The 15666-nt window shown below is 39.4% G+C and overlaps 1 protein-coding gene across 5 annotated transcripts; it reads right to left on the reverse strand.

The window, feature by feature from the left end:
• Positions 1-223: 223 nt before the first annotated feature.
• Positions 224-15347, reverse strand: tnk2a (tyrosine kinase, non-receptor, 2a). Of its 5 annotated transcripts, XM_067434957.1 has the most exons (17): positions 15221-15347; positions 13145-13295; positions 10738-10916; positions 10461-10539; positions 9032-9259; positions 8799-8951; positions 6515-6792; positions 6311-6437; positions 6087-6233; positions 5843-5937; positions 5530-5724; positions 4867-4958; positions 4693-4737; positions 3242-4608; positions 3060-3155; positions 2832-2959; positions 224-1997 (listed from the first exon to the last, which is right to left on the reverse strand). In XM_067434957.1, the coding sequence occupies exons 3-17, from the start codon at positions 10899-10901 to the stop codon at positions 1991-1993; spliced, it is 3201 nt and encodes a 1066-aa protein (XP_067291058.1). In that variant the 5' UTR covers positions 10902-10916; positions 13145-13295; positions 15221-15347; the 3' UTR covers positions 224-1990. The 5 variants fall into 5 exon arrangements, with proteins under 5 accessions (XP_067291058.1, XP_067291056.1, XP_067291057.1 ...); XM_067434955.1 differs by lacking the exons at positions 13145-13295; positions 15221-15347 and adding an exon at positions 11096-11659 and having other exon boundaries at positions 9032-9238; XM_067434956.1 differs by lacking the exons at positions 13145-13295; positions 15221-15347 and adding an exon at positions 11096-11658 and having other exon boundaries at positions 9032-9238; positions 10461-10531; positions 10739-10916.
• Between the last annotated feature and the right edge of the window lie 319 nt (positions 15348-15666).

Here is a 15666-nt window from a genome sequence, read left to right on the forward strand (position 1 = left end):
ATGGCTCATATGGAAATCCATTGTGCAGCTCCAAACCCAGGGTCAGTGGGCCCCATGGTGCAGCTCCACATCCAGGGTCAGTGGGCCCCATGGTGCAGCTCCTCTTCCAGGGTCAGTGGGCCCCATGGTGCAGCTCTGCCTCTTGACTCAATGAGTCCATAAAATGTAAGAATCTTATGTTCTGTATAATCTGTGCTGATAAAATAATGAAACCTCATTCACAGCAGTTTTAAATATATACTTCATTACAAAAATACAGATAGATAATTATACCATACACATTTATAAAGCTTTTACAGTAAGCCCAGAAATCTGCCATCCACTTCAGAAAAAGTGGGAGGCAACCTACATGAGGTGATCACTGACACAGGCTAAATTCCAAAAACTGAGCAACAATTGCAAAGACATGAACACAAAACCAGTTAAGTTAAAACATAACTAGAATACCGAGCATCTGGACAAGAGGCAGATGAAAATTACAGAGCACACAAGCTCAGAGCAAACGCCTCAATTTGCTTAGTAAGACATCTGTGTGTGATTGATGCAGAGTATATGATGTACAGATGACATGTTCTGACAAAAGGAAAAATGCACATAAAAAAGCTGTTATTAATACAAACTTCACATAATCTTCACACAGAGACTAAGTGCTCTGTAATATATGAACCTGAGCCAAATCGCAAAATGCGTAATGGAGTTTAAAGCAGAGTTCCACTTAAAAGTAAATGAAAAAGATGATATTCTCATATTAGCTAACACAGCAAATGAGAAATAAAACCTGTCGTTAGTGGTCCTGTGATGAAAATCAACAAAAAGTGGATGAATTAATAATACAGTAGGTGCATTAATAGTATACAAGTGTATTGTTTGCAGTCATCATGGCACAAGAAAAATGGGTTTATTCTAAAAAAATTGTCTTGTCTAGCCAGATTTTCGACACGAGGAATGAAGTCTCATCCTCAGTTCCACCACAGTTTGTTTGTTTTAATGGTGGGTTATGCATAAAATATTAAACCACAATAAAATATGGCATGAAAACAAAAAACTAAAAGATCTGTGTGATCTGAGGCTGTAGTCTCAGACGATGACTAATTTTACCATCACACAATAGAATAAAACGAATGCAAATGAATGATAAGCTGAAATTTGCAACAAGGCTTATGTGCCGCATACAGCGTCATGACTGAGAGTTAACCGATGTATGTGCTTAATACCGAATGCAAAAAGGGTGCGGTCACATTATCATGAAATTTCACAGGAAAAAAGTCCACAGCTTACAAAGAAGCCACTTTCAAACCAAGCAGCTCTCTGTTGGTCATTGAATCCTTTGTGGAATCGGTATGAGGAAATCTTTCACCCTCACACAAAATTCCTAATCACATGGATTCCTATTGAAATAACAGACTTTGTACGCAAAAATTTGCAGAACAGTAAATACGACTGAACCTTAATGGTCTATACATGCATTTAAAAGCTTATAGTGTCGGACCGATATACCCTGCAATGTCTCTTTAATTACATTTTAATTTACATAAAATAAGGGACGTAGCAACCATTACAACTCACATTACTCAACGAACATTGAGCTGGGCTAAGATTTATATAATCTTTTCAGTGAATAAAAATGCATTAAAAAATCCGAATAAATAAACTACAAACATTTCACAGGCTAAATGCTGTAGTGTAAAGTCACATTTGATGCAGTGAAAAACAAATTTTCTATATTTTAAAATTCAAGCAAAATATACAAAACACAATCTGATGTACATGGTTCACTTGTAACTGTTCACATTGCACTGTTTTACTTCAAGTAAGTGAATTTTGCATTTCTCTTGCATTTCAAGCAGTTAAGCAATGAATATTTAAATGACCTGCATAATCTATTAGCATATATCTATTGTATAACTGGTCCACAGTCAAAGAGTGAATGAAACTTGATTTTCATTGGCTTTGCTGGAACGGAGATCAGCTGTTCTTCATTTTCCTGCCATTAGAACCTGACACAAATCAGAGAGATATGCTGAATGTTGTTCTGTGTAACACAAAAGAAGACATTTGAAGAATGAACGTTTTTTTCTCCATATAATGAATGTCAATGGGGTCCAAAACAATCACTGGACCCCAATGATTTTCATTTTATGGGCTTAAATGTATGGGGAAAACATTTTTTAAATTCTCTCTTAGGTTTTACAGAAGAAAGAAATTTATACCGGTTTAAAATGAGTTCATGATTGCAGAATTTTCATCATTTCATTAACTATACATTTAATAAACATTTCTGTCAGGGGCCATTATCGTCAAAGATGATTGACAACTAGTGTATAGTTTGGATTGGCGGTCTGTTCCCCTGCGCACCTATGCAGCCTAGCATGGATGAGAGCAAGGAGAGCACCAAAAAACCCGCCTCAGGGTAACAGAACAGAACCAACACTGTATTGCACATATCATTAATGTCAATATTAAAATGTACAACATCATTTTGGAATGTAGTCTGATTCAGGGGAAATCAGAATGCCAAATCCTGACTGAGAAGAGGAGGAGCTGGGGATGGAACTTTTCCCCCCCAGGCATGTTGCTGTCTTCACGGCCTAAAGTTTTTTTAAACTCCTAATAAAATGCTGTGTGAACTCAACCAATCAGCTCGTTCACCGCCCAAGTCCCACCCCTGAAAGTTCATGAACTCTGAAAAAGTACTACCTTGCAACCAGGGACTTTATGAGGGGGACATTTTTAACCGGAACATCATTTAGACTGCTCCCTGTGGCCACCCCAAAAGTCCCTAGTTCCTGGGAAAAGTTCCTGCAGTGGAAACATAGCTATAGTTATCCTACCTATGTCTAGATGGACTGTAGGAGTCCAGCATTTGAGTGCTGGCCTGCTCCAGATTCCAGCCACATCTCTCCAGAGCTTCCACGCATTCAGGCCGAGCCTTCAAACCCAGTCGGAACAACTGCTCCACCTACATCAGGAAACAGGCATCTATGTTTAAATGCTTCAAAGATCTTTCATCATCTATGAGCACCTCTCTCTTTTGTGTCTGAAATGAAGCACACAGATACCTTCAGATATTTCACGGCCTCCTGAGGGTTCCAGCTGTGTGTCTGAAGGGCCGTTTGACACTCCTCTACAGTCACTCCATGTACCGCCTCCTGCACCTACAGAAACAACCAATAAGCCATCTTAGAATACCGTGACATCATTGAGTAGCCAATGGTGAGAGTATCTGATAAAAACTGCTTACTTGTTGTAGCATGACACGATTGTAAGCACTTGCTTGGGTGCTGCTCGACCAGGCCAGACTGTTGGAAGTAGCACTGCTACGGGTGTGGCCGGGGGAAGAACTGGGCTTGTTGACTTGCTCTTGAACCATGGGCCTCACAGTGGCCATATTTGTGGTTCTCTTCTCATTGTTTCCCTCTGAGTCCTTCAAGAACCTCTCGTACTTGTCCAGGTATGCCGGTTTCTCAGGTAGCAAGTAGTAATGAGTGTTGCTGGCCTTCACGCCACCATACACAATAGGCAGGATGCAGGGACTCTTAGCCGGAGTCTGGCCCACTTCAGTAGATCCATACTGAGAACTTGCTGTGGTGGCGGTTGACGTAAATGATGTGGTGGAGGAGCAGGATGGTGCAGAGGAATATGATGATGGGGATAAGCAGGAGCCCAATGATCCAACGCAACAGAGGCTGGATCTCTGTTGAGGGGAGCCACCTTGTGGCACCATGGGGCTCGGCGCCCGAGAGTTGGGCTGAGATAGAGCGTGATCCCTTGGGGGTATCTGAGGCCTGAAGCCCTCGTCTTCTTGGTCTCCTAGGGAAACCGACAGTCTGCTGCCATATATTCCTGCCCGCTTAGAGGGCCGCATGGGTGGGATAGGGATTCTTGGAGGGACTTGAGGCTTGTCCTCATAGGAAGAGGGCAGGATGATCTGGCGGTGTGGGGCGAGAGCCGAAGGAGTCGGGAGGGGTGAAGAAGGGAGCGAACATCCGGTCGGAGGGACCCGAAGCTTTACCATCACCTCCCTTTGTAGCTCCTTGAAGATATCAGCTGATTGTGAAAACGAGTGGGATTCCTCGACATGCTTGGATGGTAGAAATAAGTTGTCCTCAATGTTGCATTTACCATCAACTTTAATGTCATCCTCTGATTGTGTCCGTTCAGATACAATGTCTTCCTGCACTGCAGATGCATTTATGGTGCTCACTTCTATGTCTTCCTGCTCAGCACACTCCATGGCAACCTCATCGTACGCCGGAAGAGGAGGCAGGGGCTGCATGTCCCAATCTACCACTGGAGTAGGGTGCATGGGGTTGGGCAGGGCACGATTGGGGCTCTGCGGTGGCGCCATATCCAAGATAGATGCGGCATAGGATGCAGATGGTTTTGCTGTGCTGGGGTTGGGAGTCTCGGTAAGGGGAGAGGGTGATGTAGAGCTGAAACTATCATCTCCAAAGTCAATGAGTGAGACTTCACTAAGGCGGTCACTCGTACTAGTGCTTTCCCAAGGCCGGAGGCGTAAGTACGTGGGGGTCTTAAGCGAGAGCTTCTTCACACCAGTCACTATTAGATCATCATCATCATTGTCAAGCACAGAGTCGTAAAATGGTTCTGGGAACAAGTCATCGGGTAAAACTTTAGGAAAATTATTTCTGATATTCAGTGGTTTTGTATAAGAAGAGAAATGGTTCTTACTTTTAAGAAGAACTGCTGGTTTAGGAGGTCTAGGGGGAGGTTGTTCTGACACAACAGTTGAAGTAGAAAAGATCAGAAATAAAAGAAGACCAAGAAAATCAAGCAAAAGAAAGAAGAGGTGAATTTGAAGAAGAGCAGAACAGAAAAGCTTAACAAGATCAAGAATTTACTTACTTTTAGCCCGGTTTGGAAGTTTAGTAGGCTTGGCCGCATTTGAATCCATCCCAAGAACATCTGGAGGATCCATTGGGTTACCAAGGTACAGACTGAACACAAAGCACATGAGGTGAATAACTAAATCCATCCCTGCGGTTCTCGACAAGTGGGCAGATGTGACTAAACAATTTTTAAATCAACAAATTATTATGAATATATTAAAATAATAAAATTGTAAATGCTAAAAACACATAAAATCAAGATATAAACTGACATTTTTATATACAAATATAATACAAATGAATACAATAAAAAATAAAATCAATAAAATAATTTAATTTGTTGCCCTCAATAAAAGTTATTTTTATTAGTATTGAAGATCATACTACAGTGGACGAAATAGCTCAATACACTGCACTGTATCATACAGTTCTTGAAGTATTTAAAATCATAAAATGAATTATGGTTAATTAATACTCAAAGTTTCCGGTAAAAAAGTTTGAGAGCAAGCAACTCAGGACAACGATGGGCTTTTGAGTCAAAAAGTTTGAGAATTACTGGTTTAAAATAATATATTGCTGCTCTCTAGTGGTGAACACAAGTAAAGTGGTCTGTTCCCTGAGAGATTAAAAAAAAATACAGCTGTCAAAAGACAAATTGTGCATAGTCATGGACTATTACTCATCAATCTTGTCAGGGGCGCCCCAACTTCTGTGTGGGTCTGTGTCTCCATGTCCTGTGTGGATGAAACTGTGTTTGAGAGGTCGGCTGATGTCATGAGCAGACAGACCAGCCACGGAGGTCACCACATTCCTAGGAAACTGTCCCACCTTCAGGGTCTGTCTGTTCTGACCTCTCCACCAGTAGTTCTCTGCTCTGTAGGACAGAAAATAGGCTGTAAAACAGACTAAAAGAACAAGTGTAAATAGACACATATACAGTGGTTCCACACACCTGGCTGAGCCAAAAAAAAACCTCTAAAATATGTCCTCACCTGCCCTCAATGATAGTGATGATGTCATTGGCATGAATTTTAAGTTTGTCTGGTTCATCAAAGTCCTGCAGTGCCCTCATGTCAGTGGGCATTGTCTATAAGTGAATTAGAAAGACTTTATTAATTAAAACATTCAATAATTGTAATGACATTCTGGTGTATGTGCAATACAATACAAATACTTTAATACAAGGACATTCTAACCAGTATAATCACCTTTTCCAGGTACTATCTGAGACCTTACCTCCACAAGGAAGTCCCTGAGGGACACAAATGTCGGCCTGTCCTCGGGTTTAGGCGACCAGGATTGCAGCATGACATTATAAATGTCCTGCGGACAGTCCTCTGGTTTGATAAGCCTCTCTCCCTCCCTATCAATCTTATGGAGAATCTATGAAAAAGGACACGGAGATGTCACACCAGCTGTACTTTGGGTTTAGGTGTTTAGGGTCAGGTATGTGTGTATACCTGGCTACCATTGAGTCCAACCCAAGGTTCCTGTCCGTGAGTGAACATTTCCCACAATGTTACACCGAACATCCAGGTATCACTGGCATGGGAGAAGGTACGGGTCTTCAAGCTCTCTGGAGCACACCTGTAAAGCACAGAGCATGTCAACATGGGCTGGGGGAATTAATAAAAAAATAGATGGTGGTCTAAACCTCTTCTCACCAGGCAAAAGGGACTTTGTGATGCTCCTGCATCACGTAATGATCATCGTTTTTAGGCAAGGCCCTCATTAGACCAAAGTCACCGATCTTGATGAGGTCGTTGGAGGCTAAAAGGATGTTGCGTGCAGCCAAGTCTCTGTGGATGAAACGTCGGGACTCCAGGTACGCCATGCCACAGGCAATCTGAACGGCATAGTGGCACAGCACTGATATCAATATATGACCCTGACGCTTCCTCAGCCGGTCCAACAAAGCACCCAATGGGGCAAGTTCTGTCACCTGAAACACAAGCAAGATGGGAAAAAGGATAGTTCACACAAAAATAATCTTATTCTCACCACAGTTACATTTATTTGATCAAAAACACAGTAAAACAGTAATATTGTGAATTACAACTGTTCTATTTTAATATATTTTAAAATGTAATGATGGAAAAGCTGAATTTTCGACAGCTATTACTTTTAGGATTCTTTGATGAATAGAACATTCAAAATAATATCATTTATTTGAAATACATACTTTTTGTAATGTAAAAGTCTTTACTGTCACTTTTGGCCACTTTAAAGTGTCCTTGCTATTAGTGTAGTTCAGTTTGATTTAGTTTAGGTTTGATTGCCATATCATAAAGGTACAAACCCAATTCCAAAAAAGTTGGGACACTGTACAAATTGTGAATAAAAAAGGAATGCAATAATTTACAAATCTCATAAACTTATATGTGATTCACAATGGAATATAGATAGCATATCAAATGATGAAAGTGAGACATTTTGAAATGTTATGCCAAATATTGGCTCATTTTGGATTTCATGAGAGCTACACATTCCAAAAAATTTGGGACAGGTAGAGCAATAAGGGGCTGGAAAAGTTAAATGTATATAAAAGGAACAACTGGAGGACCAATTTGCAACTTAGGTCAATTGGCAACATAATTGTGTATAAAAAGAGCCTTTTAGAGTGGCAGTGTCTCTAAGAAGTCAAGATGGGCAGAGGATCACCAATTCCCCCAATGCTGTGGCGAAAAATAGTGAAACAATATCTCAAAGAGAAAATTTTCAAAGAGTTTGAAGTTATCATCATCTACACTGCATAATATCATCCAAAGATTCAGAGAATCTGAAACAATCTCTGTGTGTAAGGGACAAGGCTGGAAAACCATACTGGATGCCTTTGATCTCCGGGCCCTTAAACGACATGGCATCTCATACAGGAATGCTACTGTAATGGAAACACAACATGGGCTCAGGAATACTTCCTGAAAACATTGTTGGTGAACACAATCCACCGTCCATTAGCCGTTGCCGGCTCAAACGTTTTTTTTTTCCTATCGGTAAAAAAAGAAGCCATATCTAAACATGATCTAGAAGTGCAGGTGTTTTCTCTGGGCCAAGGCTCATTTTCTGGGACAAGGCTCCGAATGTCCTGATTAATGGACAGACGAATCAAAATGTGAAGTTCTGGGACGTCATGTCATGTAGACTAAAGAGGACAAGGACAACCCAAGTTGTTATCAGCGCTCAGCTCAGAAGCCTGTATCTCTGATGGTATGGGGTTGCATGAGTGTGTGTGGCAAGGGGCAGCTTACACATCTGGAAAGTCACCATTAATGCTGAAAGGTATATCCAAGTTCTAGAACAACATATGCTCCCATCCAGTCGTCGTCTCTTTCAGGGAAGACCTTGCATTTTCCAACATGACAATGCCAGACCACATACTGCATCAATTACAACATCATGGCTGCAAAGAAGAAGGATCCGGGGACTGAAATGGCAAGCCTGCAGTCCTGATCTTTCACCCATAGAAAACATTTGGCGCATCATAAAGAGGAAGATGCAACAAAGAAGACCTAAGATAGTTGAGCAACTAGAAGCCTGTATTAGATAAGAATGGGACAACATTCCTATTCCTAAACTTGAGCAACTTGTCTCCTCAGTCACCAGACGTTTGCAGACTATTATAAAAAGAAGAGGGGATGCCACACAGTGGTAAACATGGCCTTCTCCCAACTTTTTTGAGATATGTTGATCCTATGAAATTTAAAATCAACTTATTTTCCCTTAAAATTATAAATTTTCTTAGTTTAAACATTTGATATGTCATCTATGTTGTATTCTGAATAAAATATAAAAATTTGAAACATCAGTGCATTCTGTTTTTATTCACAATTTGTACAGTGTCCCATCTTTTTTGGAATTAGGTTTATAGGTAGGAACAGGTATTTAGGAACAGTTGTGTTTTTAAAGACACAGAATGCCATTTTTAGTACTTCAATTCTCATTCCTCACCATCTTCATAGGGTGTGTAAGAACAACACCATATAGACGAATGAGATTGTGGTGGTCCAGGGAGTGCATGGCGTTAACTTCCCTTATGAAGTCATCTAGACCTTCACCCTGGTCCAACAGGTCTGTCTTCAGGCACTTTACAGCCACACTCAGCTAAAGCACAGGAAGAAGCACTATGTATTATAATACTTCTGCATAAGGATAGCTAATATTTGCTAGTGATGTCCTCTTACCACTCTTCCAGAGGGAGCTTGCCATTCTCCGCGTTTCACCACTCCGAATGTGCCGTCTCCCAATTTTTCGTAGAGGGTGAGGTCTCTGTCACTGATGAGGCAGGTGAGATCAGCTGGCTGACCATCTGGTTGAGCTGATGATGGGGATGAGCTGCGGAACACCACTGGGGTCTGGGAATCTGAGTCAGGCCGCTTCCCGGTGAACACCTGCTGGCCCAAGCACAGAGACTACGGCTGAGGGTGATTCTACCTGCCTCTGACTAAAAGATACAATAGCGCACAGTGAGAGATGTCATTCATAAACCTGGCAGACATAAATAATAATCTATGTGAAGCTCAAATGCAGCTATGAGAAAAAATATGTATTATTAAATAATGTACATATTTACATAAATTCCTTCAATATTTTACAGAAGAAAGAAGGTCATTAAAGCTACACTGTAGTGTATATTTCCCCCCATCTAGCGGTGTAAAGGTATATGACCATCCAGTGAATAATAGTTTCTGTTCCTCTCAATTTTGATTTCGTTTTAACTCCTACGGTGGCTGATTTAGTCCAAGATTAACATGGCAATCCCCCTCTTCACATTCGACACGGTGCCATCAAGTGTTAAAACGCGAAAGGCAAGCGCGAATTTACGGGTATGTCCCTCTTTGGCTAATGTACTTTCAAGATGGAGGGGTAACATGGCAACCAGCATTCGAACCCTCACCCGTATGTATTTTCAATGGCATATTATGTATAAACTTATGAGAATACTTTATTACTTGAAAGAAGTAAATATACATTAATGAGCACATATATTTTTCAAAGAACTAAGTGTTTTTAGCTAAGAATAAACTAAAAAAGTTACACAGTGTAGCTTTAAGGTCTGGAATAATATGAGGATGAGTAAATGATGAATTAGAATTTTGAACTATGATTCCTATATGATATATAACTGTCCCTTTATACAGTATAAATTATATATATATATATATATATATATATATATATATATATATATATATATATATATATATATATATATATATATATATATATATATATATATATGTATACCCAAATCACTTTAAACTTGGTCAGAATAAGATCTAGAAACAGCTGATGTAAAATTGCGAAAGGATTCTTGATATCTTAAATAGAGTTGCCATGGTAAAACATTAAACTTATATACTCTTTTGTGATGTTTTCATACTTAAAATTTCAGGAAATTCAGCACACATTACAGTTGTCAGCCATTAGGCATAGGCAAAAGCTAAGAAATGAATGTGGAGGGAAGGCTCTGTAGCTCCCCCTTTTGGCTTTTGGGGTCTGTTCTAACTACAGTAAGTAAACTTGGTTGTTCTCATCAAGCCGGATAAACTTCAAAAATGCCGCCATTAAAAGGAATTCGGCCATTTGTTCATTACAGGATCCACACCATACCTTGCTCATCCATGACTTTCGTTTGCACATGGCCCTTCTCCTTTTCACAGCCTCCCACAGCCGCCTCTGACCTGCGGAGCCAGAGAGACATGAAAAATATATATAATAAATATATAATATATTATTTATTTATTTTATTTGGTTAAACAATATAATATAATAATACTCACGTATTTTTTTATATTATATTATCCAAATAAATGAATAAACAAATTCCTTTAATCTTCCAACATTCAAAACTCCTCTCACACATTTAAAACACATGCAACCCCACTCACCTGGGCGGCCCATGCCGATCTTTTCAAGGTCCTCATTTTTAACATAGTCAAAGTGTGAAAGACGTGTGACATTGAGGTCGTCACGGATACGCAGAAAATACTGCTGGAGCTGCACGTCGGTGAGCAGCTCCATGAGCCACTCTGTACCCTCTTCAGACTGCATGTCTCCACCGTCCGGCTGCACACACAACATAAAACATCTTACATTGTTTTAAGCATAAACAATATTATCCGGCACAGTTCTGATTCTCAAATAAATCTGTTATTTTAAGGACATTTCAATATATTCCCTGGAAAACAAGACAAAAATACAGTGTTTTTGCTTTGGAGAGAAAAAAAGTAAACCTCATCTTTTACCTCGTCTTTTACATTATGTTGCCGCTGGTAGTCTGAGGCAGCCGCCATTTGAACATTGAAAGCAGTGCTTTCAGGGAGTGTGTGTATGACTGAACCGAACTCCCTCGAGGTGTGTCCTGTTTAACAGTAAACTGTCAAGAGTCTCCTCTAATCTGCAAGATATATTTGTTCGATTTTTCTTCCTCCCATCAGCAGCAACATGAAGCTCTCTTTCAAAAGCTAAAGTCAAGAATAACGTGTGTAATCTGATTCCTGGCCGAAGAAATAGTTGCAGTCTCATGTGAAACTGTGTCTTCTGTTGCAAAACCTCTGCCCAGCCTCCAGAGAAATAGTGTGAAAGATTATTCCCACCCTCTTGGATGAATGAATCAGTGTGCACAGTGCCTTAAATCCATTTAATTGCAGCCCTGTCCTGTCTTCAAAACAAGTCAACATCTCTTATGTCTCCAGTCTCAGTCAGATGAATAAAAAGGTCAACGCTTGTTAACGGTAAGGCATTTCCATATTAGTGTCTTTTCCAGAAGCAGCATTTAGCTTTCTCTTGCTGAGTCACTGCGAGATGCAGTACGAGTGCGGCAGACCTCAAGACAGTCCTAAAGCAGTATTGCAGTACAAAACAGAATGCGCTCAACATCGCACTGCCCCCCCCCCCCCCAAAAAAAAAAACAGTTTAAATTGGTATCAACATCATTGTACAAATCCTTTATTTTATTTGTGTCCATATTTTTAGTGAAATGACTCCAATAAGATTAGCAAACATCTCAAGCCAGATTCAAACTCAGGTCAGAGCATGTACACCCTTAAAAATAAAGGTTCCAGGAAGAACCAAAATGGGTTTTCACAGTGATGCCCTAGGCCTAGAAGAACCATTTTTGGTTCCCCAAAGAACCGTTTTGTGAAAGGTTTTGTAAAGAACCATTTTTTCTAACCATTGTATAGTTTAAAGAACCTTTTTTGCACTACAAAGAACATTTTGTGAAATGGAAAGGTTCTGTGGACATTAAAGGTTCTTCATGGAACCATACACCCTGCCAAAGAACCATTTAAGAACCTTTATTTTTAAGAGTGTACACTACAACGGATGGATTTTTAGAGACAGACAGAAAAACAGATGGATGGATGGATGTACCAACTGTGTAGATCGATAGATAGGAAGATCTGGCCTTTCTATTTTTGTTGCTGAGCCGAGCTTTGCATCTTGCTGTGTAGCCTCTGTAATTCTGACCGACTGACCAATCAGAATCAAGTATTCCAGAGAGCCATGCGATATATATATATATATAAAGAGAATGACAAAAGGGTGTCAAAACTTCATTGATTCTTTTGGGGAAATACACATCCATTTATAGAGCAGTAAATCAGGACATGTTGACCTATTCACTACTGATGAATTATGCAGTCTCCCAGTGTGTGTGTGTGTGTGTGTGTGTGTGTGTGTGTGTGTGTGTGTGAGAGGAAAGCTGCAGAGAGAATGTTAATGCGAGTCGCCTAAACACCCTGAATTAAAACAGTCCACAGACGTACATAAACATATTTATTCACACTTTTTTTTATTCACACTAACCATGTAAACCATTATAAGTCACCCGGTGAGTGTGACAATGACGTACTAACCCTTGGCAACTAGAGCATGACTAAGGGGAGCAGACAGAATTGCCACATGGCATCTCTTCCCTTATAGAGATGCTCTACGCACAAATATGAAGATTTCCAATATAGGACACTGTTGTAGGAGGAAGGGTGGGTGGAAATGTACACCCATTGAAATTCTGATGCTGTGAGATAATATAATTATCCAACGCTCACACAGGCCTTATAAGTACAACACATATAGAAGCAATGTTTAAAATATTTCATGACACATTTTTAACAATTCAGTCTTCGATTCAGGACATACAAAGTTCACAGACAGACGGACAGATGGAATATATTTATGGAAAGGAATATATAATATAATATATTTCATAACCCAAGTTTAGAGAACTAAATACAGCCTTGTTTATTTACACATTGAATTAATGGTGAAGTGATATCTAGAAGTGGCCTTACCAAGCTTTAGGCCAGTCCTGAGGTCATCTGAAAATGTCCACTAAACATTGGCTGATATGAGGGACGGTCCTCCAGCGGCCCAGTGTTTGACAAGGCCATGACAGGCACATATGAGCCAAATCAAGGCCGCTTCTGACTAGTCAACATCAAACTGCAAAAACAGATTTACATACGCAGAGATGAGTTATACTGAGTTAATAGTGAGCTTTTGTAACCTTGTTACAATGTGTCTTTAGAAACATTTGATACTAATGCAGAGAATTGCACACTATAAACGTAAGTGGGATGATCATGAACCCTGTAAGGTGAACGTCTTAAGTTTCTGTACTCTCTTAGTAGACTTGTAGGTACAAGTCAATATGTATAATAACGGTGGTTTCAGTCTGGAATGACTCGATTCAACAAATCTGCTGAGTGAATGATAAATCATTTTATTCATAAAGCACAAAACACTCACGCGACTTATGTAACAACAGCTTTAAAATCTAAATGAATATTTTTGGAGAATGATTCGAAAGATTTGAATCGCTGAAAGTAATATACATTTATTTTAGTAATATTAGCAGAGATTTGTAGTTACAAATTTCGTTTTAATTTGAAAGTTTTAGTAATTTTGTTGTGTGTTTTTGTCATTTTAGTTAATTTTTTTAATGTCTTTTTTTTTAAAAATTTGCCGCTAGAGGTTGTTTATTCAAAACAAAGGCAAAACTTGATGACGCCTGGATTTCGCAGGGCTTTTATTATGCAGCAGATGACCGCTTCCACTTTTTGGATGTATGGATGATAATAAGACTACAGGCCCGTTCGCACCAAAGACAATAACAATAAAGATAATGGTAAAATCTTTCTCAATATTAAAGAATAGCAGATTTCACACCACAGCTATAATAATAACGATATAGAGAAACAATATTGAAACAATGAATAATTTTTCGGAACCATTTTAGAAAAGCCAATCAGAAGCCATCCATGCTCAAGCATTTAAAGTGTCAGACAAGCACACGCTTAGAATAAACAATAATATCGTCCGCTGGCCTCGACACTAATATAGTTAGTCTTTAGTTATCATATTTGGTGTGAAAGGGCCTTAACTGAGCTATTTAACAATAATTTGTTTTCTGTCGACGAATGTATCCAAACAGTAGCTCGCCTGTCTAATAAAACACATAATATATTAAAGTGTCTTTGGTTTCCATGGTTTCCATAAAATAAAATAAGGCAGACTTGAAAAAAGGGTAAGGCAGACGCCCGGTAAAATTAGCTGATAGTTACGCCTGGTTAAATTAGCCTAATTTAAACATTCTTGGAAACATTTGGGATAACTGAGATAAGTACACAAGTCAGCAAAATATATAACATTGTTCTAGTGTTTTTTGGATATTTTAATACAAAAATCTTACATATTGTGCCTTTAACTGCAACTGTTTGACTTGGCAACATGATTATACTATATTATATTAACTATATTACCTGGGGATATAATTGTTTGTTTGTGACTGAATTATTAATAGGCTAACAATATTGAACAGTAGTGTTTTATGTAGGCTATTGCTGATGACTAGTGCTAAGAACACCATTTATCCCCTGGTATCACTAATGCACTGTATGGCATATTTAGAAAATTAGCTTAGATCGAATATAAATATTTCAAAGTCGGGCAGCCGGTCCAAAATAAACTTTATCAAACGTATTGAGCTTCCCATCTGGATAGCATTTTTAGGAACCATAAGCGTGTTGCGTGTCATCCTCTCAGGCCCATCAGTGCTCTAGCTAGGCAGCGCGCTAGGTTTTGAGACACAGCCATTGTCTTCTTTATATTCAGATAGGCGGACATAAGCTAATTCAAACAGGCGTAACCTCTCTAAATAGATAGTTAAGTCCAACCAAATAGGCATTAAAAGCCGGTGTTATCCATACTGATCACATGCTGTGATGGAGTCAGGGTTAGCAAAGCGCAGCGGTAACATTACCTGCATTGATTCCTGAACAGTGCCGCGGTCCGAGCTTACTTACATTCATGGAGTTTTGACAGAATTATATTTCAAAACAGGCAAGACTGTCAAATGATTTACTTACCTCTTAAATAGTCGTTTTAAAGAACGAGAATAAGCTACTCAGCGGCCGTAATCCTTCTTCCCTCTTATTACAACAAGGATTGCATCTCTTTCTTAAAGCGACAGCGCTTTTTACGCAGACGAGCGCGTGGGGGCGTTTGTCTTCATGGGAACCTTGACTGTAGCACCAAGCATGCATGAATTATGACAACCTCAATCCGGTTTTGTTCCTATGTGGTTTTTATTGCTCTTAGGGCATGAAAAACAAGATCTTAACTTTTTTTTACACATATTTTTCAAAGCACTACCGAACACTACTGGGGACCCAAAGCAAAATTTGTGAAGGGCGGCGGACCCCCTTTCGAAATGACATCTAATTTATTGGTTTGTCAAGACAAAATAATTTATAATGTTGCATACTTAATTATTGGCACCTTTTTGTCTGCTCTGGACAGATAGCTTAGTTTT

This window comes from Pseudorasbora parva, chromosome 24 (assembly GCF_024679245.1).
Source record: "Pseudorasbora parva isolate DD20220531a chromosome 24, ASM2467924v1, whole genome shotgun sequence".
In the NCBI taxonomy this organism is placed as follows: domain Eukaryota; kingdom Metazoa; phylum Chordata; class Actinopteri; order Cypriniformes; family Gobionidae; genus Pseudorasbora; species Pseudorasbora parva.